Raw genomic sequence first — 26,549 nt, 5'->3', positions numbered from 1 at the left:
TGAGATGTAGATCACAATGCTAAGTTTAGTGTGTTCAACGCTTCCAACTTTAAAAAAAAAAAAAAGAATATCTAGCTTTTTCATTTGTACACTGTCACTGGATGGTTTAAAATTTGGATTGCTGCTGCACTGCATTCCTGTGGAGCTGGAAGGCAGCATGCGAGCTGATTTTCAGCAGCACTCACACTGCCTGGGTCCTGGCCATCAGTCCGGGGGGCTCTGCATTTTAATTTAATTTTAAATGAAGCTTCTTAAACATTTTAAAAACCATATTTACTTTATATACAACAATAGTTTAGTTATATATTATAGACTTATAGAAAGAGACCTTCTAAAAATGTTACAATGTATTACTGGCACACGAAACTTTAAATTAGAGTGAATAAATGAAGACTTGGAACAGCATTTCTGAAAGGTTGCTGACCCCTGCTATGCAGCATGCAAAAATGTGTGTGAAGAAAAATGTGTAAATATCAGTTGATTTGACAAGACTTCACCCAGAAAGTTCAAAAAAATAAATAATGCAATTCCTTATATGAAAATGAATGTAGAGGCTCTGAATAAATTATGCATATTGCTAAGGTACCTGTTTCAAGAAGGATTAAACAGCCACCTACATACCTGATAGTAGTAGAACGGTTCCTGAATATCTCTAGAGTGCTCCTGGGATTACTATAAAACACAAAGGAACATTTTCAAACTTCTCTGGTTGCTGATTACATCCTGCTTTTTTTTTCTTTTCTTTTCTTTTTTTAAATTAAATGCCCGTTTTTGGAATGGATATGTTTAGAATAACTTGTGATACCATTTTTAAAATATGTATGAATATGAGAGTATAATACATTGTCTACACAGAATTTGCACTGGTTTAAATTTACATTTTTTTAGTTAAAACATTGCAAGTTGTGAGTATAGACTCATATCGATTTTAAAACTGCCCTATATCAGTTTACTTTGTGCCTATATATTTACTCATGCAAGCTAAACTGCTACAGGCGTGCTTTAAACCAAATTAAGAAACTGTCTCACACGAAGTCGTGCTGCTTTAACTAAATGAGGAATAAAATCACAACTTGATTTAAACTGGTACTATTTTGTGTGTACACAGCCCTAAATTTTCTTAGACTGTAAACTCTTTGGGATTATAAATTCAGTCTTTCTATATGTGCGAATACAGTGTAACAGTTTATGGGTGCTGCCAGAATACTACTACTGCTAATAGTTATACATGGCCTTTTTCTAGATACTTGTCTTATTAGCTTAACCTGTAACAAAGTCTCTCATAGTTTAGAGAATGACAGCCAAAGTTAAGTTTCATAACTTCAACAAAAGAAGAGACTCTGCCTTATTTTTCTTTAACCAAGAAGAATCTCTTGGTTGCTTAGGGAACTTTATGTAGATTAATTTTTAAAACAGCTGAAGGTATCATAAAATCCAGTGAAAACTTTGAACCAACCAAGTAGTATTCACAGGCTGTCCAAATGCTGAACTAATAACAGCAAAAGAGAACAAAAATGATATTACAAATTTTCTCAATCTTGCTGTAAAACTGACAAAAGATATGAAAGACAGATGATACAAAAAAAGAAAGGAAAAACTGATTTAGAAGGCCAACCATTACTGTGCACATTAGCTCTTAAGAACTGTTCAGTGTTTGTCATCTGGATAACTATCATTTTTCTTTGATAAACAAGTATTGAGTCTAATTTTTCAAAGGTGTTTCAGCCCCCCAAATCCAGTCCAAATTCAGTGGGAGTTAAGCACCAATCTCTCTTATGCTCCTTTGAAAATGCCAGCCTAAAAGTTACTAAAACATTAACTTTTTTTCTGAGGAGGCGGCAGCTGTGGCTCTGATTTGAAAGGCTGCAGAATATTTGGTCTGAAAACCAGGTTATCAGTTGATGTTTTCTTAAATTAACATTTTATGTCACAAGTATATCAGGGCCTGAGAAAGATCTGTGGGTGGTATTCATGTTGGTGGTATAGGATCCATGGCGTAGACATCTAAAGTTTTGGTTTGTTGTTTTTAAAGAAAAATCAAACAGTTAAATGTCAATTTTCCCAAGAGGCACTAGGGCCACAACTGCCTTATAGGGATGTCATAAGCCTTTGTTGTTCTTGATGTCATTTGTTTTTATTCTGGTGCTCTATTTCAAGCTTGTTTCTTTTAACCTAAACATGACCTTTTCAATAAAGATTTAATATCAATACAATTTCTCCAATAAATGTGGCACTTTCCTTCTATTAAACCGTCAAGCTCAAAGCTTAGAACATTGACATTTAACATGCATGAAATTTATTCCTAGATATCAACTTTCACTTAATGGCTTTTAAACTGAATTGTTACCAAACATGAATGTAAAAGACAGAGTGAAGCAACCAGTGATATAAAAGATGTATTTCGCTCAGGGTCAGTGAGAAGTTCTCAACACAGCAGACCCTAGACATTTTCCTTGACCTAGGCTGCATTTGGTTCTGTGGTCTGTTCTGCTGGCAGTTATCTGGTCTAAAGATTTGATTTTTTGCTCAAACTCATCATCGCTCAAAGTTGAAAATAAGAGGATAATTACCCTTGTTGAACATAAAAATAAGTCACCAATTTCATCTAGTCACTTTATTCTTCTGGACTGCTGTGATGAATATCAAAGATCAACGGCAGTTGTATCGATCACTAAGTATGCAGTTCATAAATTCTAGCAGTCTCAATGGGGGAGGAGATACAGCTATAATTTAGAAAAAAATAAGTCAGTTTCTGTGGTTTGCAGTTTGTGTCAAAGCACCATCGTACATTGAGATAACCATCTGTTTCTTATTCCATTCAGTATTCAAAATGGGGGGCAGGAGTTAGCCATACCATTCTGAAGGCCCAATGTAAGGACTTCCTTTCTTATTTTCTGTATTCTCATTGCTTTCCCTGTTATGACTATCCAAGCAAGCAATCATAGGAAATAGATAACACCTTGTGTTTTCACAATGACCCTCCAATAAGCTTGTTCTTGGAAGTGGTAAACAGGCATGTTGTTTGAGAGGGGCATGGTCTAAAATAGAAACTGGTAATATTTTTGACAGATTGTAAGAAGTTCCATCACTATTAGGTGGTTGCCAAGAAACATCACCTATAATCTTGTGGCTGGGCTTTTCAAAGGAGCCTAAAGGAGGTGCACCCAATTTTTATTCACTTTAAATGGGAGCTGAGAGGCTAAGACTCTTACAAAGCTTTGAAAATTCCATCCCTGAAACTTAAAACTTTGTAGTGCAGGAGCACTGTATCAATTTTTAGTTTGTACATTAGCATTTTAATGTTCATGTTAACTGGCAGCTCTCTCTGCCCTAATATACAGCATCTTCCCTTCTGACCACATCACAAAGCAGTGTGGAAACACATCACTTCGTGCACCATTAAAATCCAGCCCCTTCTGCTGTGGAATACAGCAACTGTGACCCTTCTTGTGACGGATAAATGGGAATTTCTATATAGTTCCCCATTCATCTGAAAGACAGCTGCTCCAACAGTACAATGCCTCTTAATATTATGCTGGAGCAAAATACAGTTACAGGCTTCGACTGAATCTTCAACTCTCACATGTATATAACCAGAATATTTCTTGTTTAAATCTGGCAAATGAAGTTACAAGTGAAGATAAAATGTACCCAATATTTGTCACTTCTGTGTCTTTGATAGTGAATATCGTAGCAATGCTGCAGGAATTCTGGGAGAACAAACAGAAACAGAGAGCTGTATTTCCAAGTGAAGGCACAGTAGTGTATGAGTCGTTAAACTCTCCTGGTCCTCCATTTGTCAGTTTTGTCACCCTACCTGGAGGAAGCTGTTTTGGCAACTTTCAGGTAAGAAGCATACTTCAATTTTTGCCAAAGAGAAATCTTTCTTCAAAGTTTTGTGTTTGTTTTTTTTAAAGGGACAATAAATGGTTACTTATTTTCAGAGCACAATATATATTTACACTCAATCCTCAGGTGCCAGACCACAGTATCTTCAGGGACAAATTGTTTAAAGAAAAATAACGGGCAGTACTGTGAATTAATTGATCATGGCATGACTGATTGTTCTCATAAGAACGTCTGTAATGAAGGGGATTCTAATGAACAGAATATCCAAAGTCAAATATCTTTGTCAGATAGTTTTAAGACCACATTTTTGGTTTGGTTAGGATTTTTCCCATAATCTTTAGAAAACCTTGTTGTAGTAGCAATGTTTTCATTATTTTGATGGTCAATGAAAAGATATTTTTATTATAAGATTCCCCTGCAATCTGTGCAACCCAAACACATCAATGCAGTGCTAATGCATGAGATCCAGAAAATGAAACTAATTAGAAACAGATCAGTTTTTCACATTGAATGAAAGGCATAAACTGAACAATAGAACCAACTTGAATTTAAGCTAAAAATAAATTAAACCGGGGGTGGGAGGGAAGTGGGGGAGGGAAGAAAGGTACATTTTGATTAGAAAAATGTATGAGCACTCAAATTCAAGAAAAATATTTTATCTAGCTACATAAGTATACATATTTGAAATTTAGTTATGAGCAAAATCTAGTAGTGGAAGTTGAAAAAAGAGGGGGAAAACAGGCAATTTTAAAAACAGTAAATGTTTGTGAAATTTAAAACTAAATTCTGTCCCTTGTTCATTTCTAGTAGACAACATAAATAATGAAAAGTAAATTCAGTCTGTAGCTTTTTATTTTAACAGTCTAAAATGTTAGTAATACACATTTTTATATATGATTTTAACACAGTGTTCTTTTTATATTTAGATAACTTTAATTATTCAGGGCCCAAACCTGGGAGGTTCTGGACCCCTTCAATTCTTTTTGACATTAAAGGATTGCAGGATGGGGCAGAATAACTAAATCTTTGTTTTAGCATTTTTAAATTAGTTGCTTTTTTTATTCTGAATACATTCTGAAGAAGAAAATGCTACACAGTCAGACTCTAAACATTGCAATCAACAGAAAAGACAATTTGATTGGTCAATTTTTGTGAAGAGGAGGAGAGGGTTCTGTGGCTGAGCATTGTAGCTAATTAAATTATATCCTATATATCCCTTCAATTTACTGTCAGTGACATCCAACATAGGCTTGATCCTGGGAGTTACTGAGCACCTGCAACTCCTACTCAAGTCAAGGGAGCAGAGATAACACTGTCTCTCATAGGTTCAAGCCCATGATTTGGGAAAAAAGGACCTGAGATAAGATTTTGAAAATCCTTCCCTCAAGAACCATATTCCTGGGACAAAAATGAAATTACTTCATCATTACGTCATCCATGAAGTTAGTGGGACATTATTCAGTTTTCAAACATTTAAAATTTCTTACCAGCTGTTGGCCATTTGGCTTTTGTGAAATGAATTGGTGGCTTTAGTCCAGTTACCAGTGGAGAAGAGTCCACATCATAGAAAAACACCATCAGAAGTGGCAATGTCCTTGGAAATCCCTGCATAAAGCTAAACACTGAATGGCCTGGAGATCATACTATTTATCTTCTGTCCAGAGGTGGGCCTCTCCAGGTCAAGACTGAGGAGAGGGTACTTTTGTCTGACATCAGAGATACAGATGTTCAAACTACTATGACAAGTGGACAGGAGAATCTGATTTAGGAGCTGGTTTGCCAAAGAGCATTGTACAGCAATTATGTAGCTAGCTGTATGCTGAATACAGCAACTTTTAAAAGTTATTTTGATTCCTTTTACTTTTTTGGGTGGAAAAAAAAGCATGTAGACCCACAAACTATATTGTGGGAAGATGGGGAGGCGGGGCAGGGATGTATACTGCTGAAATTATACATTATAATTTTTTTCCTACATGCTCAGCTATACAAGTATTTTGGTGACACAATAATTGTGCATTCTTCATGTAATATCTAGTATTCACTACCTCTAGAAGGGGGTGGCAAAAAGGATGGGGGGGTAATTTGTTGGCATCATTGTTGAAAAATGATATTCTAGCAGCATTTTTGAATTGCGGGGGCTTGGTATATACAGAGTACGTGTGTATTTAATTAATAGCACATCTCCATTTTGATGTACACATGATGTGTAAGTAAAGAGTATAGTGTTAAATTAGATAGACAAGAGGAACAAACCCTGGAATTCTCCCTCAGGCACAGCTCTCACTGAAGTCAATGGGATTTAGTCTGAATAAGGAGTTTATCAGGCTCAAAGTTTGCTCTGACTAGTAATAGCAAGCTGTTTCTTCTTTTGCTTTGTCATCTCGGTTTGTATTTATCCATTTGTTTGTGTGAGTGGTGCAGAGCAAGAGCTGTTTTCATAGAATTTCCTACATGTTAGCATGATAACATTGGTGCCTGGCTTTTTTTCTACTCAAATTTAAGAACCCTAGACTAATCTACATCCCATCTTGCTACAGCTATCCAACTACGGTGGTAACACCAAAGGAAAGAATGGTAATTCTACATTCAGGAAAAAGCTGGTTGCTTCAGTGGACAAGTCAAATCAAATTCCAGTAGTCCACTTGACAAAGAAACAAAAGAGCTGCTGTGGTTTGGAAAATCCGGGGCAGGCAGTAGGATATACATTAGGATCATGAAGGTGTGATTGAAGTTCCAGGGAATCCAACTGAGGTCACTCATTTAACTGCAAAGAATGGGGTAGACAATCCCCAAAGCTGATGGATATTCCAGTACTTAAATTTACCAAGCCAGCACAAAACAGCTTCTATAATACCCCACTGGTTACCCAGAAGCCAACAATACAGTTCCCTTAAAGCATCCCTCATGCCTCCACCCAGACACCCAAGTCAAATATGATGAGGATTACTGAAAATCTTATTCATCATATAAGAAAGTTCTACCAATCCCAAAGAATTGGACACATTATCTCCCAAGTTAATAAATATTCCAGATCTTACCCAAATACATGCTTACAGCCAATTCTTATTTACTAAACTAAAATTTATTTAAAAAAGAAAAAAGAGTATTGGGTAAAAGATCAGTATACATACAGACATGAGTACAATTCTTAAGATTCAGATTCATAATAGAGATGGTGAGCTTAGTAGTTACAAAGAGTTCTTTCAGAATTAGTTAAATGACGAATCCAAATGCCAATTCAGAGACAGAAAATGTTGCATTATTTGCTTTCTGGATCAGTTTTTCAGGACACAATGAGAAGGAAGATCCTCTGAAAGTGATGAGACAACAGCCCTCTTTCAGCTAAGCATGGGAGAACCAGATCCTCAGCTGGTACATGTTAATTGAACTCCATTGACATCAGTGGAACTATGCCAATTTACACCAGCTTTGATTATGACCAGGAGATTTTGTTCCATTTAGCTGCACAGGACAGCAATAAGTGTTCCACAATGCTAAATATTTTTTTAGTTTTCAACTTTTGAGGCCAGGTCCTCAACTAGTATAAATCACATAGTTCCACTTAAGTCAAGGATCTGGTCTTATAGTCTACAGAATTATGCAGATTTTCTCCAGTTTAGGATAAGTCCCTCATTCTTTAGTGATAGTACACAGAGCTCCAAATTCTTTATCTTGCTCTCTTTCTGTAGGTGTTTTTCCCTCATAAGGGGTTTGGGAGAATTACCATGTCATCATTTGTCTGGCTAGAGCATCTGAAACCTCCAACAGGTTACTGAAGTGTACTAAAAGATGTTTAGGAGAGCACATAGTGTTTTCCATCAGCTCAAGCAATGCATACTTTTGTGCTGTGTACTTCAGAATCAAAAATAAACCTCTAATACAATATGAAAAGATATGACTTGATTTCAATCCAAAATGCTTCACTTGGGAAAAAGTGTATTTAAATGTTGCTGTCACATTCTTTTTTACAAAAAAATTGAAGATCAAGAGTCCTTTTTTGGGATTTCTGTTTGGTTTTGAGTACTTCTTATGATCATTTTGGGTCTAGTTTTCCTTATGTTTAAATCATCATGTTATGAAATTCTCCAGAGCGTTGTTAACATTGTTGCTTAAAACAACCTAGAATTTCCTGAATTTAAGATGTTTTGAAAACTTATCATGAAGTCTGACTATCAGAGTTGGTCAGTTTTATCCACTTGGCTTTTCAAAATAAGACAAGAGAAAGGAAAATTGAGGAAATGTATTCTGGTGAATCTGCCATACATCTTTTGTAAATTCTGATATACCTTATATGCCATCATCACTATATAATATTTCAACATACTTTGCCAACACTAGGCCCACAAATGCACAAATATTCATTTCTATAATGCTCTTCACATAATCATTTCTCTCTCCTGTGCATTACAAAACATTTGATTATGTAATTTTAATGCTATGACTGTGCATGTAACATCCATTATATGCCAGCAATATTTCTACAGCCAGTCATGAATGTCTGCTTTGATGCCAGCTAACTGCAGTGATGGAATGTGAGAGAAGGAATATTAGGCTGGATACCCTGGGTAATCCCTCTCCTCTCTTTAAGTAGTCCCACAAGGACTTCAGTAGATTGGTTCCATTCATCCTTTAGGGAAGGGTATTAGGAATGAGCAGATGGGTCTAATTGCCAACTTTTCATCAGAGAAAAGCATTGAAAGTCCACTAGAAAGGTTTAATAATGAACTACCAGTATCTTACCCAGTAGATATCCATGCTTTCAATCTACAGACTTCTTTAAACGTACTACGTTCATGATTTTTATTATTTTACAGCACCTCCAAGAAGCCATAGGCACCACAGTCCAAATAAATTATAGAGTCTGTGCTCAAACTAAATTAGTTTTAAACAATGATCTGTTCTGAGTCTTTGCTCAGAATTCAGAATTATACACTATGGGATACAGTTTTGACACTTGCATTTCTCTTGCATTTATTTTAAGTCCCATTGTCTAATATATATGAAGGCAATGTTTGAAGGAGTTTCTTTATACCATTTTTATTCTGGGTTGTTTATACCAACAAGCACATACCATGACCAACTCTGAAAATTGTGAAGTAATTTCCATTTACCAAAAGGGCACCAACATAAGGCCCAGCTGATCAGCTTCTGGCTTCCCTTTTGCTGAACTTAGTCATCAAGCCACTCATAGTTTTTAGCGGATGTTTTTGCTTTCAATACCCAGGGGAACTTTGCTGAATATTTTAGCTTTAAAAACACATTGAAAAAAGTTGCGATCCAAGCTTAGCTTTCATTTTAACAAGCAACAGTAATGAATTAATTGTGTGATTTTGATCAATGAACTTTTGGCTTGTTGAGGAGGGGGTGGGGGGACTAAAAGCTTCCTTGAGCAGATTTAAAATGACAATGTATTGTATATTACCAGAATGTGTATTACTAGAATATTAAAATGTGTTTTGACAGTAACAGTGGTTTCAAACTTTAGCTGAAAAGTAGAATTAAAATTGCACCTTTTAATTTGTAAAAATCAAATGCACCAAAAAAAGAGAACTCTGTATTGCTTTCCTCCCCTCTCACATCAAAAATATTTCTAAGTCAAAAATCTAGTTATCTTCCATGCTCGCTCACTATGCAGCATTTTTATCCCTGGTTTCAGTTTTTTTTGCAGTCCTATCATTCATCAGATAACCTAGGAAGCAGTAAAGTCTACCCCCCTTGCTGTGTCTTGTTTCTCCAACTGGAAATAATTCTATTATTCTATATTTTATATCATTATAGCTAAAACTTGTGACTGGGGGGCTAGGGAGGAGATGGAGACCGTTGATGTTGGGCAGGCTAGCAGAATCTCACACATTCCTTGTTAACATAACTGCCCTATGGCCTCCCATAAAGAATATCTTATCTTGCTTTATTTTCCAGTCTGTTACCCTGAAAAGACAGTCTTGATCATCTAAATTGATAAAAAATTATTGCTAGAGCTAAAGGAGCAAACAGCTGTGCAGTGGAGCTGGAAGAGTTTTTACAGTGGCGGTGCTGAAGGCAGAAACCATGTATTTGGGTTGTTATTACTACTTCAAGCCTGGTGTGTGTGGCAGCATCCCTAGTTCCAGCACCCTTTGGCACCAGGCAGTAGGAAGAAAGGCAGCAAAAACTAAAGATCCTAGTTTCCACCTCCATATGCTTTTTATGTAAAATAAGTCGGTTAAATTTGGAGGTTTCCCAAAGACTCATATCACCAAAGCTGGCTCTGTGCATAATGGGGAGATAATGGGGGTCATGAGTCTGTTAAAATAACAGGGGAGGCTGGTGGGGAGACAATACGTTTTTCATAAGTCTGACCAGAAAAGCTAAGGTAGGCTCTGCTTGCTAAAAATTCAGGTTTTTCTTGGGCTGGGCTGGCAGCTGCTACAAGAGAAACTCTTTTCCTGAATTCCCTGTAAGCACCGCTAGGTTCATGGGGGAGGACGGGAAAGGCATGCCCTAGTTCTGCTCCCTTCACTTCACTTTCCAGCCTCTCCAGGTGCACAACAAGGAGATCAGGTAGGAGGAAACTGCTGACATAAGTACTAGGGCCGCACCCTGCTTACCCATTCCTGTTCCTTCAGAAAGATGGGGGACTGCTGCCTCTCCTGGAGTGAAGAAGTGGGAATCAGGCTGCTAAACTGGCCTCTTTGACAGAGGTTTATCCATTCCCTCCCAGGAGAGGCAGTAGTCCCCCCTCTTTCTGGAGGAACAGGAATGGGTAAGCAGGGTACGGCCGTAGTACTTATGTCTGCAGCCAGGGTGTATCTGCTTGGGTGGGAGTGGACAAGGCCCACCATCCTCCTCTGGATTTTGTAGTTAACACCCCCATTGAGATGCGCTGAACACAGTCAGCTTCTCAAAGCTATTGTTTCAAGCTCTCTGACAAGTACCCCTGCATTGGTTATGTTCAGGTCACGTTTTCCAGCTTCTCTTCACAACCAAGAGGGACAGAAACTTACCTTAAAAAAATAAAAATAAAAATAAAAAAGCTGAGGTTCTGCTAGCCTCCCTTCCAAGAGCTGAGGCCTCGATACCGGACTATCCTACCTACACCTTAGTCCAACCATGCTAGTAGCTGCCAGCCAAGTCATACAACAGAGTTTAAAGAACTCAGAGCCTCATTTCCTCTTACCCAAACACCACAGAAGGCAAACTTGTTACTCTACCAGGCCTTCCAGACCCACAAGGGAAGACATTCACTGTCATTCACAAGTGGAACTTCATAGTCATTCATGATCATGATTCACTATTCTGTTTCTATGATGTGTCACTATGAATAACAATGAATAGTCATTAGGCTATTGAGGGAGGGAGAGAGAGAGAATGGCTCTACCCTGGTAATTTGTGCTCTCACAGGGGAGATGGGAGACCCAAGTTCAAGTCCCTGCTCCAATGACTAATTATTTATCTCAAGTGGAACAGCTTCAATCAGTGATTGAGAGAAACTATCCTATAACCTAGTACCCTAGTGGCTTGGGTACTCTCCTGAGAGGTGGGGATACCTATGTTCAAACCCTTTTCCATAGTAGGCAGAAGGGAAATTGAACCTGGGTCTCCCCTGTTCCAGGAGAGTGCCCTAACCACTGGGTTAAAGGCTACAGGGAAGCTATCAACACTTACTCCATGCCCCCCTCCTTCCTGTTTTGTGAATTTAAAAAATCCGTTTGTGCTTGAACAAAACAAGTTGTTTGATCCTAAACTGTTTTTTTTAATTTGCCTAAATTTGTCACTAGTTTTTGATTCAGTTAGACATGAAATAAAATGAAAGTTCTCAAAATTGCCCGTGAACCAAAAAAATCAATTATTTGCCCAATTCTACCAACAAGCCTCCTCAACAGCCTGGGGGCAAGCTGATGTCCTCACAAAATAGATATTTCCATCAGTTAGAGGCAACCTGCCCACCCCAAGAGCCATTCCTGCAACCTACACCCTCCACTAGAGGTGATTCACTGTCTACCCAATCAATCATCCCAGAGCCAGAGGCTGCAGAAAAACCTTCCTGCCTCAATCACAGTTCTAATACAATACAACTACAGTTGTACTCTGCCAGGCAGGGAAGTCACTGGAGTAGCCTCTGTAAGGTCCTGGGTAGTTGGAAGCATGGTGGGTTGAGAGGTTTAGTGTAAGGAGATATAAATAGAATTGAGAAGGATAGAATTGTTCTGTTGTGGAGGGGTGGAAGAGTATTGGTTTGCTAGACATGAGGGTGGAGTTGGGAGAAAGTATTGGGTTTGACAGAATTTTATATTTTTGGAGGGAAGAGCCTTTTACTTTGGAAAAGTCACGTGTATTGCAGACATTTGGAACATTTTTGAGGGATCTGCTTGTTAGACTGTTGGCAGCACATCACTGAAATTCTGTGCAGTGAGTGAAAGTGGCTGGTAATCAGATTTTTGGTTTTGGTATGAGGTGGGATGAAGAAAGTCACCCCTCCAATGGTGGGATGAGCCTAAAAGATGGAGTCCAAGCCCCATGAGGCAATTCATATGAATGATCTTTACTTTAAATTCCAGCCCAGTTTTACTATAAAATCTGGGGATTAAAATAAAGACAGGCAAAAATATTTGAGGATGGAAAAAGACAGAGGCTTATGGGAAAATTGCATGCCTCCTAACAGTTGAGTATGTGGTTTTGGGAAGTTACCTAAGGCTACAGTGAAGATGTAGATGAAAACCATACGTTTATGTACATCAGGTGATGAGTCTCAATGTTCAGTGAATTAAGATACTCCTTTCTCACAATAAATTGGGTTTATAAAACTAAGTTATTCCGAAGAGAGAAATACGTAGGGGACAACTTTACTGTGTACATGGCATATGGCAAATGGCTTGCCTGAATATTATTATATGGTTTTTTTTAGTTATGAAATAAAACCTATTTTAAATATTCTATACTCCTTCCTTGCAAAGTTTGAAGAGGCTTTAGTTTTTATTGTGTGTTTTAAAGTACTGTCCATTTCTAATAAGGTTATTTTAATGTCAGGTATTTCTGTCTGGAATCATTAAAATCACAAAGAACAGTGTAATGTTAATGTCAAACAACGTAATGTTAATTTTACAGGGGATGTTAGATAGTGGCACTCCCTGAACAGAAACATGAAGATGGAGAGAAGTCAGTTATATTCTAAAGTCTAATTGGCAATTTTTAAATACCAGCCCAATGAATCAGAAGATGCTGATTATTTTAACAAAAGGCAGGAGGATATCTACTCCCCCACCCCTCCCGTAAATTTTGGGTGGTTGTTTTTTTTTGTTGAGCAGAGTGAATAGAAGGAGCTTTGCCTCAAAATAGAACAGTAGCGTGCAAGAGGGTAAAGTGTAGAATAAGGATTGAATAGGAATTCAAGGAAGCTCCATAAGAATCCCTCACCCCCACAGTTTACAAGCTTTTCTAGGATTCTCTTTCAAATAGGCTGCTGAATGCATAATAATGAAAGCTTCAGTTTTCTTGTAGACCTGTTTGAAAAGTTTATTGCTCAAGGACTTGGGTCAGTTTTGGTTGAGCATTTTCATATGAGAGTAAAAAAATCAGCTTTAACATAAACCAAGTTCTCAAACCCTATTCAGTGTAGGGAAGGAAAGATACTCTCACTTTACACATTTAAGAACAAATCTGTAGAATTTTCCAGCTATTGTGTTTGTCTCTTGTGTCTTTGTTAGAATAACCAGGTGGTTGCAAAAATAGCGCTGATCTATAATATTTATTATATTTTCAGGGTCAATGAAATTCATCTGAATGTTCTGCAGATGAAAAACTGTTACCTAAACTATTTAAAGGAACTGCAGTTTAAATGTTTCAAGGGAACTGCTAAATGAGCTTCTCTCTTCATGGAAGTGATTGCAATACTAGTGAAAGGTATTGAGTTCAGCCTGTAAAACTGAAATCCTCAATTTATCCCAGTAACAGCCTACACGGTAGAGTTGCTTTTCAGTGTCTCCATTCTTCTCTATTTGAGGGCAGTACTGGACCACTGGTCCTCTGCCCAGATAGGATTCTATTCTTTTTCATATGTATGTGAGATACTATCATAATGGTATTAGTAATGTGGCATCATTAGAAGATGAATGACTCTCACCTCACCATCTCTTTTTCATCAGACCTGGAACTACTTTCCCCCAAGACTTTTAAAGAATTGAGTCTTTGAAGGAGAGCTAGTTGGCTGAAAATTGGTGAGACAGAAGGGATATGAAGCAATAGCTACATGAAATATCTGTGCACTTATTTATTTGCCCATCATTTGTTACTCAGGTTTGCCAGCTAGAGGGAGGGGATCTTGTTAGATCCTTGTCTGTTTGGGAATATACAAACAGCATCCCAGAAAAAAAAGACTCCTTTTCTCATCTGTGCTTGGCAACAAAATTGCCACATTTGAACTTTTTTTTTCTCCTCAATTTTATTGGTGAACTCCCTGAATTTTGCCCAAGGCTGGTTTACTATGGGGGGGGTAAGGGTTGATCAGGTCTCCTCAGGCCTACACCTATGTGATGCAAACCTTGGCACAGTTGCCTCTGTTTTATCCAGATTTTGATTATAATGTACTCAATTTTGGGGCAACACTTGAAAACCGCTTAGAAGCTTAACTGGAGCAGAAAGCAGATGCTTCCTTACTTCACAGTGCTTTGGATGGGGAACATGTTAAATGTGTGCTCCAAAAACTGTACTTTTCTCATCATTTGCTTCGAGGTGTGACGAAAGGTATTGATTCTGATCTATGAAGCCTTTTATGTTTTCAGCCTTTTGTGAAGCTTAAGCATATGTTTGCTGCTTTCTGGACTCATATTAACTAATATGCACTTGAACAGGGCGCCCATCTCAAACCTGATTGACACTTCAGTGCCACACAGGTTTGGCCCAGTCACCTCTCCATCATGATGCGGGGGGGAGGGCAGCTGGGCCAAGTTTGAATGAGACACATTATGACCTTGTGCACGGTGTCACAGTGCCTCTCAGGCGTGGCTCGGCCACCTCTCCATCGTGATGAGTGATTTGAGTGAATGGTGTTGCAACCTGGCTGTGGGGTAAGAGATGTTGAGGGCAGTTTTGGGGAGAATTGTGGGTGGGGTGAGACTGGGAGCCAGGATGTTTGAGGGTGAGTGGTACTAGGACTAGACCATACATCCTGTTTTGGCCAGGACAGTCCCTTTTTTAAGCCCTGTCCTGACTATCCCCACTTTTTTGGCAAAACTGGGCATTTGTCCCACTTGCTCTTGCCAACGGATCATCAATTTGCATGAGCAAACAGGACAAATGCCCAATTTTGGCAAAAAAGCAGGATGTGACCCCTAGTGGGGCACAGTGGAACATGCAGGTGGGGGGCAACGTCAGCATCACATGGGGGGAGTGAGGGTTCAAGTATGCGGCTCGGGCCAGCCCCACATGGGCCTAGGGGGTGAGCAGCTCAGGCCAAAGAGGGTGAATGCATGGATCATCCCCAGGCATGGGGGTGGGGGGGAAGCTTGAGCTAGCTCCAGGTAGTGTCCTATGTTCCCTTTGGGGAAATATGTCACCCGAAAGAGTGGGGAACAGTGGGGGCTGTGACTGGTTGGGCTGAGGTGATAGAGACTGCAGTGAGTGGGATGTACATGGGAGCTGCATTCCTTCCTCAGCCAATCAGCTACATTGTTTTTAAAACATCATACCAAAGCTGATATAACTGCTGGTTACTACCTTTCAATAGGCATAAAGTTACATCACTGCAGACCTCCCACTATCTCTCTTCCCTACCCCCATCCATTGCCAGAGAGTATAAAGATGGTCCCAGGGCTGAGCTCCAATCATTAAGGGAGCTTTCACCCTTTTTTATTAATATTCACTGCTCCACTATAACTTAAGCCCTGGATAATTCAAGACTTCTTTGTAACATTTTAGTCAAACAGCCCATGCCGAAAACCTTTGCCCTCTGACAAACTAAATTAAAAGTTTGCCCTTTTACTCCCCAGCTCAAATGAGTTCTAATCAGTTTCATTCTCCAGAGACTGAAAACATTTAAATTAAAGAAAAAATTGCAGAGGGAAAGTCATATGTCACAGTTGACAATTATAATCTATTTTGGTTAAGTCTATATATCTCCTGTTACATTTAGAAAATGTTAAGGATTGTTCTACTCTTCCAGATTTGTAAATCTCTTGATCTCTAAAGACTTACCATTTGCTTATAAATGTATGCAACTTCTTTGATCTGCTGCTTTGCTGGCTTTACTTAAAAACTAAGTTTCTTTTATCTGTCATTTTCACTGGGTTTCATCTTCACAAAGATGGTTTAAATCTAAATTATTTGGATTTGTTTTTATTATAAAGTTTATTATTAAAAACATACAAGTCTGAGTTTTGTTCTCTGAATTTTAGAAAGCAGAGATACTTACAAGAGAATATTTCAAACTAATGAAGGAAAAACAGAGTGGTAAAATGTATTGATCTAGGCAACTCTAAATGGATATAAAAGGTGCATGGAATTGCTCAGAGAAGGGTCAAGTATTTTAGATACTATGAGTAGCTGTGGGGTTAGGCTACTTGAGGAATGTTCAAAATATTAAATTTAGTGAGTAAAAATTAAACTATAAAAGGGGAATTAAAATGATTTTCCTTTTAGAAAACACATTCTTTAAACAGATGTGCTAAGAATGGAATTTTTGTAAAAAGAAAACAAAATGGTTTTCTTTGAATCTAAGCATTAAGTTTAATCATTTAAAAAGATAAGCTTTTGAAACATCACAATTACTTGTTTTTGGTGAATATACCTGCATTTTCCTTGCTTGTAGAGAGGACAGAAATAATCATCATATTCATAGGTGCCCAAGTCTCCTACTGGTAAAACAGCACATCTGTACTCACACATCTATACCAAGGGTTTCATCCATGGCCAATTAAAATAAATGGAAAGACTGCAGCTGACTTCAGTGGGCTATAGATCAGGCTTTAAATAATTCTGTACCTGAGGAAAGCTGATGGAAGAATCATTTAAATGTGTGTGTTGCTGTAATTGGGCAACCACTAAAGAGTAGTTAGTTTGTCATATGCAGAGTAAAAAATGAAGGTGTCTAATTACTGACATCATATCTAAAATGTATCACATTCTATCCAAGTTGCCTATATGAGAAGCACTTCAGCAGAACTCCCAGTATGTGATAAATGAATAAACTGAAGAGGTCTCTTCTATATTAGTTTCTATTTACAATGTTTTGTTGGTGGGCTAGCAAGCACAGTGCTCGAAAGTGCTAATAAAATTTTCACACACTATGACTAGAATAGAGGAAATTAACATGAGCTTGGATTTTTAAAGGTGCTTAATGAAGGGAAAGTCAATAGAAGCTGGGAGCCTTGCTCTCAGGCTCCTTTGAAAACCACATCCATAGAATGTTTGGATAATACTGATTAGCCGAGCTGGTCAAAAAATGGGGAAACAATTTCACCAAGAAATTCAGGGTCTTTTCCCATTTCTTTGTTTAAATTGGTTCTATTTTTCATGAATGTCTATTTTTTTACCCAGGTACGTACACGTACACACACACACACACACACACACACAGAGAAACTCGGTTTTCAGTGAAAATCAGGTTTGCAGTCAATGAAAAAATTGATAGATTTCAAAAATTATTTCAGTAAAAATATCACAGAATTTTGAAAAAAATAGAAAATTTTGATAATGTTGACAATTTTCTGAAAAGTCCAATTTTGGAGAAAAGGCAATTTTTCAGTGAAAAATATATTTTGTGTGAGAAGTCAACCAACTTTACTGATAAAAGCACATTGGCCAATGTTAATGTAGAAATACAGTTTTAATTTGGGCTTGAAAAGGGCTCTCTGTTGTATTAATAAAGACAAAAATAGCCCTAAGGTGAACTAGAGTAGTTTTCCTGAGGTCTGTAACTCCCTCTGTATTTATGTGCAATTTCAGTGCTGCTTAAGCAGAGCAGAGGCAAGACGAGATGCTGCAAAAGTGGCTCTAATCAACTCTCTGTTCAATGAATTGCCCTGTCGCAAGATCACAAAGGAATTCATTATGGAAAGTGTTCAGGAAGCTGTTTCCTCAACCAGTGTAAGTACCAATCTATGTTTCTTGAGTTGTTGTCCGCTGTGTTGATATAAAATTGCAGCTAATTGAGGAAACTACTTCAATGGGATTAATATTAGATCCTACATAACTGTGTCTTCACTGATAATCCGTTAACTCTTTAGTAAACACTTAAACACAGGCTCTGGAATTCAGGGAGTTTAATTTGTTTACATAATCTGTAAGGGACTCTAGTTCCAGATCTTTAATTTATTTCAATGTATCTCTTTTTCAGTGATTTATTCCTTAATATTATAGTTACTCTGGTAGGGAAATGGGTGAAGGAAAGAACCTTTGTCATTAAATACCAAAACTGAGTCAACCACAATTGATGGAACAGACCCCCAACACCTGCACTCACTGTCAATTGTGCGGGATGGCCAGTGAAAATCCACTGTGTGCTGTTAAATTAAAGTTTGAAATAAAAAACATAATCCGATAACCTAAGATTAAATGTCATTCAAGGTGCTTATTATTTAATATTTATTTAATTGTTCTGCCCTGAAGGCCCCGGTCAAGATCAGGGCCCAGTTGTGCTAAGCACTGCACAAACACAGACGTGGGACATGGTTCCTCCCCCAGAGAGTTTATACTCTAAGAGCAAGGAGACAGATATTTAGGTGATATCACTGGAGCCGCTGTACATCAATGGAGCTGTGCTGATGTATGGCAACTGAGGATCTGGCCCAAAGTCTGTATTTTCCTTCTTCTCAAGTGTGTGTGAGGAAATTCTTTTAGTTTCATTTTTAATTATCTAGTGTAAAGTATGAAAATTAGGAATATTTGTGATGTTGTGCACTGTTTTCAGCTACAATTTTCTATCAGCCAGAGATGGGTGCATTTCAATATAGGATGAAGTTTAACAAATGTCTAACACATATTATATACATAGCTTATATGAATGAATCATATCTATAGCTAAACATAAAATATGATAAGCTGATATAAATAAAACCCATCTATATTTACATAAGGCTGACCTAAATGTAAAATTAGTTATACCTAGAAAATGTGTCACTGTGTCTATGTAACAAGTAACGGATGAGCTAAGCTTTAGTATCCTCTCCCACACCATTGAGGTAATGGAAGTTGACTGTTCTCAGCACATTCAAGGAGTGGATGCTAATAGTTCTAATGGATACTTGAGATATTTTGAAACACTATTTGAGGACTGTCTTGCATTGTCCTTTCAATTAGTGGAAGGTGTATGGCTAAATTTCCTGCATTGCTTTGAAAAGATCAGCCAAATCTGTTTTCTTCTTAAATTATCATAGATAAGTAAAAATGAGTGGGAAAACATAATTCCATTGTAAACTTTCCTAAAGAGTTTCAAAGAACAATTTGTCTTGATACCCATACTAACTCCCATTAACTCTGGCTTATCACTGCTACTTGTCCCCTGACTGACAAATAAATTATCACTAGGGTCTGGGTTTTTCCCACTGTTGTCATGGTAAAGATTGCCCAAACAGACTTTGGAGTTATAATTAGAAAACAAAACAAAACAAAACAAACAAGACTGGATTTCTAGTTCAGCATTGTGCCCTGTGGCTAAAATCAATGTGAGATGTAACAAATCTTTATAAATGAAAGTGCAGGCTCACTGATAGGCTTATGTCCTGGATTTACAAAGAGTTCATTAAATTCTTCCCATCTTTTCAGAAGAAGCATCTGATAAATGTGGAGTGGATTTAAAATAGTTTAGAAACACTTAACAGCTTTTAGTGAGGCACACTAGCTGAAGTTTTCCCCTTTTCTCCTTTACAAGATGGATGGGGAGAAGGGAAGAGGAGTGGCTATAATTTAGGTGAACTGATAGAGCAATGTAAGGAGGCCTGGTCTATATCTGGTCTGTGAATGAAAGGAGAGCTTTCTTTCCCAGTATTTTGAATCTCATACACTTTAGAGGAACAAAAATCCACATCAGTTAGGCAAAATGGGGCATGATTTATTTATACATGAAATTTAAAGGGAGGTTCAATTTAAGGTAATTCATCATTTTTTATGGAAATTTTGAAGGTAAAAGGGTATAGCTTTGCAGACTTCAGGGTGGATTTCCTCAGGGATATTTGAAAGCCAGCATAAATATTTTAGCAGCAGTGTGTTAATGTTACAGCATTCAAAAGCTATAAATTTGCTGGCAGTTCAGTTAGAGGAACTATCTTGTGTAGGGATCTGTTCAACTCTGCACAGCTGCCACTGAACACCTAGAATTATGAGAGGGAATTTATCAAAAGTAGTTGACTCAGACGCTCCTTTTTTAGGTTTTCAAAAAGAAAAAAAATTAACAAATTCAAATTTATGGGGAATTTAGCCACTTCCTTACCTAGCTACTTCATGATACTCCAGAGGTCCATTGAAAAAGTATTTGCTTAATTATGGCTCATATCTCTACAGGTCCATCAGTATGCCCTGATTATCACAGAGATAGTGTATGGGACTCCAAGTGTGAACAACCAGCACATAGGTGATAAGTCTTTCATAAATGCCTGCAGGTAGACTGGACTAATTTAACTGACATTTTTGGTGGATCATATCAAATATCTAAACCTTAATGTTCAGATGAATGGGCAGCAATCCTGCAGCACCAGGAAAAGATTGGGGACTGGAGGTAAAGTTTCATATCAATGGATCATTGAAACAGTGAAGAGTAGGTAGAGGGCAATAGGCATCAACATAAAACACTGTATTTCTGAACTACCACTGACTCTGAGATTAATTCAGAAGTGATTTGGAGAGTTAACTCCTGGGTTGTTTTTTTTACTTGTCAGAAATGTCTATTCCAATCAAAAGCCAAGCCCCACCTCAAAATTCCAGTAAGTCACTGAGGGTTCATTGAAGCCAATTCAAGTTGCACATCCATAGCCAAGGGCAGAAAGTGGCCACCCAGCTGCCTGAACAGGTGGGGGAAGCAAAGGGAGCCATTTGATGAGGGTGTGGAGGGTTGCACTTTCTTTTTTGAGGACCCACTCATGTCCACGAGCAGTGCTGCCATTTTCTTCAGCTCCCATTGACCCTGCAGGCTGTACATCGGCCTCTTTGGCTGTACGTGGGTCTTCTGGCCAGATAATCAAGTCTTCTGGTCACATAATCCAACCATCTTCTGGGGTACAATGAACACAAATAAAAATCATTCCTTGGCCTTCAAGATCAACAGCAGCTAAAATGGTCTAGGTTTAATTTCCTTTCTGCAATTAATACAGCAGAGTTCCTCCCACATGCCTGCCCTTGATTTTGGTGTGTCGGTATGGGCCACATATGACAAAGCACTTCCTGTGTCCCAGATTCCATGAGCTCTGTAAGGCTGGCCTGATAGACCTTTTAGAGCCTTCCAGATGTGCTTCCAGGGTGTTGAGATGGGGTGGTGGGAGTGGCCAAGTGATGATGGCACTCTCCCTCTTCTATACTTTCTTCCAGCTGCTAGAAAGATCCTTGCTGTGAGGTGGGGTCAGTCAGCCCCCCTTGGTGAAACAGTCTGCACTGCGTATGTCTCTTCTCTAAAGAGCCTCTGGGGTAATGGATTGTTTTCATGTTGAGCCATTAACAATGTCTGGGCCCTCCTTTGTTGCAACTGAAAGGCTGGCTGTGGGCATTCCCAACCTCACAACATATTTCAGTAATACATATAGCAATGCTTCATAACCTCACATACAATTCAACAGACTAACAATGTTCAATAGATCACGACTTTTAAAATGATACCTCACGAGGCATACTTTGTACAAAATATATCATAATCATATCAGCGGTGAATATGGGGGGTTACAAGGTGCTATTTTGAGGTACAGAGTGTCACACCCAGAGACATCTGTTCCAGTTGGCCTGAATTTTTCAGGGATGATGGTGAACATTTGTCAGAGGCCGGCACCAGAATATGTAAGAATGGATGAAGTTGTGATACCAGGTGATTTGGTTGTGGGGAGTGTGATCAAGCTAGTCACTGGCTAGTCCTGTGGCTGGTTTACAATGTGGTTAAAATGATACACTGAATGGTTCCCAAAGGTAAAAGACCTGAGATTTTGCTGATTGGCCGTGGGCTCATGTGATAGAATGAGACTTTGTGACTCTCTCAGGCTGAGGTATCCACCCTTGTGAATCACAGAATATTAGGTTTGGAAGAGACCTCAGGAGGTCATCTAGTCTAATCCCCTGCTCAAAGCAGGACCAACACCAACTAAATCATCCCAGCCAGGGCTTTGTCAAGCCGGCTCTTAAAAACCTCTAAGGTTGGAGATTCCACCACCTCCTTAGGTAACCCAATTCCAGTGCTTCACCACCCTCCTAGTGAAATAGTGCTTCCTAATATGCAGTGTAGACCTCCCCCACTGCAACTTGAAACCATTGCTTCTTGTTCTATCATCTGCCACCACTGAGAACAGCCTAGCTCCATCCTCTTTGGAACCCCCCTCAGGTAGTTGAAGGGTGCTATCAAATTCCCTCTCACTCTTCTCTTCTCCAGACTAAATAACCCCAGTTCCCTCAGCCTGTCCTTGTAAATCATGTGCCCCAGCCCCCTAATAATTTTTGTTGCCCTGCTCTGGACTCTCTCCAATTTGCCCACATCCCTTCTGTTGTGGTGGGACCAAAACTGGACACGATACTCTAGGTGTGGTGTCACCAGTGCTGAACAGAGGGAAATAATCACTTTCCTGAATCTGCTGGCAATGCTCCTACTAATACAGCCCAATATGCCATTGGCCTTCTTGGCAATAAGGGCATACTGCTGACTCATATCCAGTTTCTTATGCACTGTAATCCTCAGGTCCTTTTCTGCAGAATCCTTTGTCCCCTTCACAGGAGGGACGGAGGAGGACTCAAAATGAGTTGAGTCCTAGGGGTAGGCTGAGGGGACCCTCCACTGAGTTATGGGTTATTGGTAGGAGCCCTGTTACCCCTGCATTGGAATGCCAGGTATAAGGGAATATGGAGGATGGGTGGGTAATACCCCTGCCCTGTGCAATAAAAGTTGCAGCCTACCACTTAAAATTCATCCATTCATCTGTCCTCATTTTGCCATCATGTCCAGATCAATCAGATGTGCTGCATTTTTTTTGGCTGAGCATGGGGCATCAGAAGCTACCAAACGCTTCCCTGGGTGATGGATGGGGACGTCGCCACATGTGGACAGCTCTGAATAATAAATAAGGAGACATGGACCTAAGGTTATGTGTGGGGCTTGTAACCTCATCACATAAAACAAACATGCTACAGAAACAAACATCAGCACCTATAACAGTAGGCAGCAGACTCGAACAAGAGATCAACTTCCTGTGAAGAATATTGCAGCACTGGTCAAACACATAAGGAAGCCCATGTCCTGAAAAGTCCCATGCTTAAGGACAAATCAGTAATGAAAAATGGATTTTGGACTATGAGAACAATGTAGGAAACTACTAAAACTGCTCAGATAATTAAATAAATTGACAGATAGCATCTTGATGTCCTTGGAATCTGTGAGTGTAGTTGGACGGGTCTCAACAAAGTGCACTTTAAGAAAAATAAATAAGACTATCATCTACTCCAGGAATGTAGATGGTAGACATAAAGCTGGGGTAGGAATTCTAATGTTGAATGAAGCTAAGCAGGCACTGAATGAGTGGGAATCAGTCAAGGAAATAATTACTACAGCTTGATTTCAGACTACATTCTTTAAACTAAACAGTCATACAAAACTATCAATGAAAAGCTACATAATGAAAAAGATACTTTTAAAAATTTGTTACAGGATGTTTTAACCAAGGTTCCAAAATATGATATAGTGACAACAGGTGATTTTAACACAAAGTTTGGAAGTAACAATGATTAGTTTGATAAAGTTATGGGCAAGTGTGGCACGGGTGGGACATGAATCAAAATAGTGAACAATTAGTAGACATTTCCTGCATGAACAACCTAGTGATAGTTGAAACAATATTCCCTCCTAAAAAATTCCATAAAGTGACATGGAACTCCCCAAATGCTATTACAAAAAAAACAGATAGATCACTTCTGCATTTCAAGAAAGCTTCACAGCTCATTAGCAGATGTGCATACAAGCCAGCGGAAGTGGGCAGTAACCATAATCATAACCGTTATACTGCTAAACTGAAGATCAAGTTAAAGAGTCTGAAGAAGGTTAAAAGAAGACCATGCATTAGCAGTGCACAATTTAAAAAAAACAGACATTTTAAAAAAAGGTGCTTTTCAATCTGAACTGAAAGTCGTGCTCAGGTTCTAATGGAGTCAGCTGAAGAAAACCAAGACATTGATACTCTGTGGGAAAACATCAGAGTGCTATCTAGAAAGTGCAAACACAGCCTTAATAATAACAAATCTAGAAGGAAACAATGGATTAGTGATTTATTTGGGCAGAAGAGGAAAAGAGAAGTGTAAAGCAAAAACTGATGAATGCTAAGACGTGAAGAGACAGGCAAGTGGCAAGAAAAATATAAAAATGAGAAAACAGCTAGAAAGAATAACATTATTTGAGAGATGCTTAAAACAAGTGATGAAATAGCCCTCCAGACTTCCTTTTGGTTCTTGGATAGAATATGTAGTGAAGAAAAAAACCCAGTGGAAGAGAGGCCTCATAGTAAAATTGCCAGAGAAGGGTAAACTCACCGACTGCAATAAGTGGAGAGGAATCACAACACTGTCAAAGCCTGGTAAAATCATGTGCAACATCACCCTGAAACATATCAAGAAAGAAATGGACCTTCAATTTACAGAGGAACAAGCAATTTTAGACCACTGAGATCCTATGAAGACCATATAATTGTTCTCTGACATATTATACAACAAAGTATGGCATAGCAAACACCTTTTGTGATAAATTTTGTAGAATTCCAGAAGGTTTTTGACAGTGTATGCAGAGACTGTCTTTGGAAAATTATGGCATGCTACAGAATACCAGCAAAAATAATTAGAATCATCAAGGCCAATATAATGTGCAGTTAAAGGTAGTGATTACATCAGTCAATGGTTTGCAGTGACAACTGGAGTAAGGCAAGGGTGTTTGCCCTGGTTATTGACTATGTCATGAGGAAAGTAACCATAGAAAACAACCAAGAAATTTTATGGATAAATGACAAAGTGTAATTTGATTACCTTGTTTTTGCTGATGACATTGTACTGCTTAGTCCAACATATTTAATGGAAGACCCAGCTTTTTGCAGACATAGCCAAACATGTTGGCTTGTTTCATCAATAAGGAGAAAACAAAATGCATGGCTATTAATGTTCCAGAAGCAACTGTCAGAGTAGATGGAGAAATATTAGAAGAAATAAATTATTTTGCCTAGCTAGGGGGTGAGATGTGCAATGGTGGTGATACCATGCTAGATACTAAGCAACAAATATAAAAACAAGCAAAAAAAAAAAACCAAAACAAAAAACTTTCATAAACTTGAAAAGATTTGGAAAAATAGCATGATTGACAATGACACAAAAATACAAATTTTTAATGCCAGCATTATCTCTGTCCTCTTTCATGGAACAGAGTCATGAAAATCTACAACAGAAATTGATAAGATCAACTAATTCCAAAATAAATTCCTGAAGATTCCAAAGATCTTCAGAGTTCATTGGAAAGATTGCAACATCCAAAATTCTAAGGCGAGCAAATCAACCTGAAGCATCAAACCTGGTAAGACGATATTAACGGACATGCTTTAAAGATGACACCAACACAACTTTCACATCAAGAGATAACATGGACACCACCTGGAAAGAGAAATAGAGTAACCTAGAGAAACATTAAGCAGAACAGTAAAGAAGACAAATCCATCAGTTCGACACTAGAAGCCTGTGAACAGATCAACACAAGATTAACATAAATGGCATAAAATGGCAGAAGGAAAGGAAAGGAGGGTAAATACGTATGGACAAATTTAAGATCCATTCCCTTCCTTCATACCGCACCTAAAATGTACACCTAGAAGAAACCTTTATTGAAAAAGTTCTGAAATGGTCAAATATATGACCTTCATCTCTTTTAGGGGAGATACTGGAAGTCCCAAATTAGCCCTTTCTCCCAGCACACCCTTACTTGCATGAGGGGCAGGTTTTTTGGTGGGAAGGGGGTGTGAGACCCAGCATCCTGCTACTCAACCCCTCCAGTGCGCTCTCTTTTAATCTGGAGCAGACCAAATGCTTCTGCCCTCCTCTGATCTTACAGGTTTGAATGACTAGTCTGCACTTTCCTCCTGCTTCTTTGTGGAAACAGCAAGTTGACTTGATCTTCTATAGATCTGAACAATGAAATCTTCTGAAGGGAAGGGGGAACTGCACGCTAGCCTTTAATTCTAGTGTGCAAAGACTGAGATGGCTCAAATGCACTTGCACTAACATAGAACACCAAGTCAGTGTGAAAGCCTTGCAGAAGGAAGTGAGTGAGCCAATTAGCCAAGTGTGGATGAATGAAGGCAGTGGGCTGCCTGGGTAGGTGGGGAAAAACCTAGTACTGGAGGAGCTAACAGTTCACAGGGCTTATATCCAAGATCAGGCCTATTTTGTGTGGGAATGGCTCCCAGACATGTCACTAGAAATATGATTGGAACTACAAAAGGGAGTGAGGTATGTGGGTGGTGGGTACAGGTCAGCACATCAAGCAAGCACCTAATCTTCTGGATGCTTATACAAACACAAGC

The 26,549-nt window shown here is 38.6% G+C and overlaps 1 protein-coding gene and 1 long non-coding RNA gene across 5 annotated transcripts in view; one reads left to right on the top strand and one right to left on the bottom strand.

Annotated features, from left to right (window-relative positions):
• The window catches only part of LIX1 (limb and CNS expressed 1), a 48,572-nt gene that overhangs the window by 8,781 nt on the left and 13,242 nt on the right, over nt 1–26,549 (top strand). The window contains exons 2-3 of the mRNA XM_032798692.2: nt 3,683–3,846; nt 17,767–17,907. Coding sequence (XP_032654583.1) covers nt 3,683–3,846; nt 17,767–17,907 — 305 coding nt within the window. The remainder of the gene's footprint in view (nt 1–3,682; nt 3,847–17,766; nt 17,908–26,549) is intronic.
• LOC116835675 (uncharacterized) lies at nt 625–26,549 on the bottom strand. 4 transcript variants are annotated; one of them, XR_012656112.1, is made up of 5 exons: nt 25,009–26,549; nt 24,523–24,589; nt 22,900–23,052; nt 20,727–21,025; nt 625–672 (listed from the first exon to the last, which is right to left on the bottom strand). It is a non-coding gene; the product is annotated as an uncharacterized LOC116835675 (long non-coding RNA). The 4 variants fall into 4 exon arrangements; XR_012656111.1 differs by lacking the exon at nt 625–672 and adding an exon at nt 2,516–2,723; XR_012656113.1 differs by lacking the exon at nt 625–672 and having other exon boundaries at nt 19,867–21,025; nt 25,009–25,152; nt 25,544–26,549.

This window comes from Chelonoidis abingdonii, chromosome 6 (assembly GCF_003597395.2).
Source record: "Chelonoidis abingdonii isolate Lonesome George chromosome 6, CheloAbing_2.0, whole genome shotgun sequence".
NCBI lineage: Eukaryota > Metazoa > Chordata > Testudines > Testudinidae > Chelonoidis > Chelonoidis abingdonii.
This window is presented reverse-complemented; position numbering and strand designations above follow the sequence as displayed.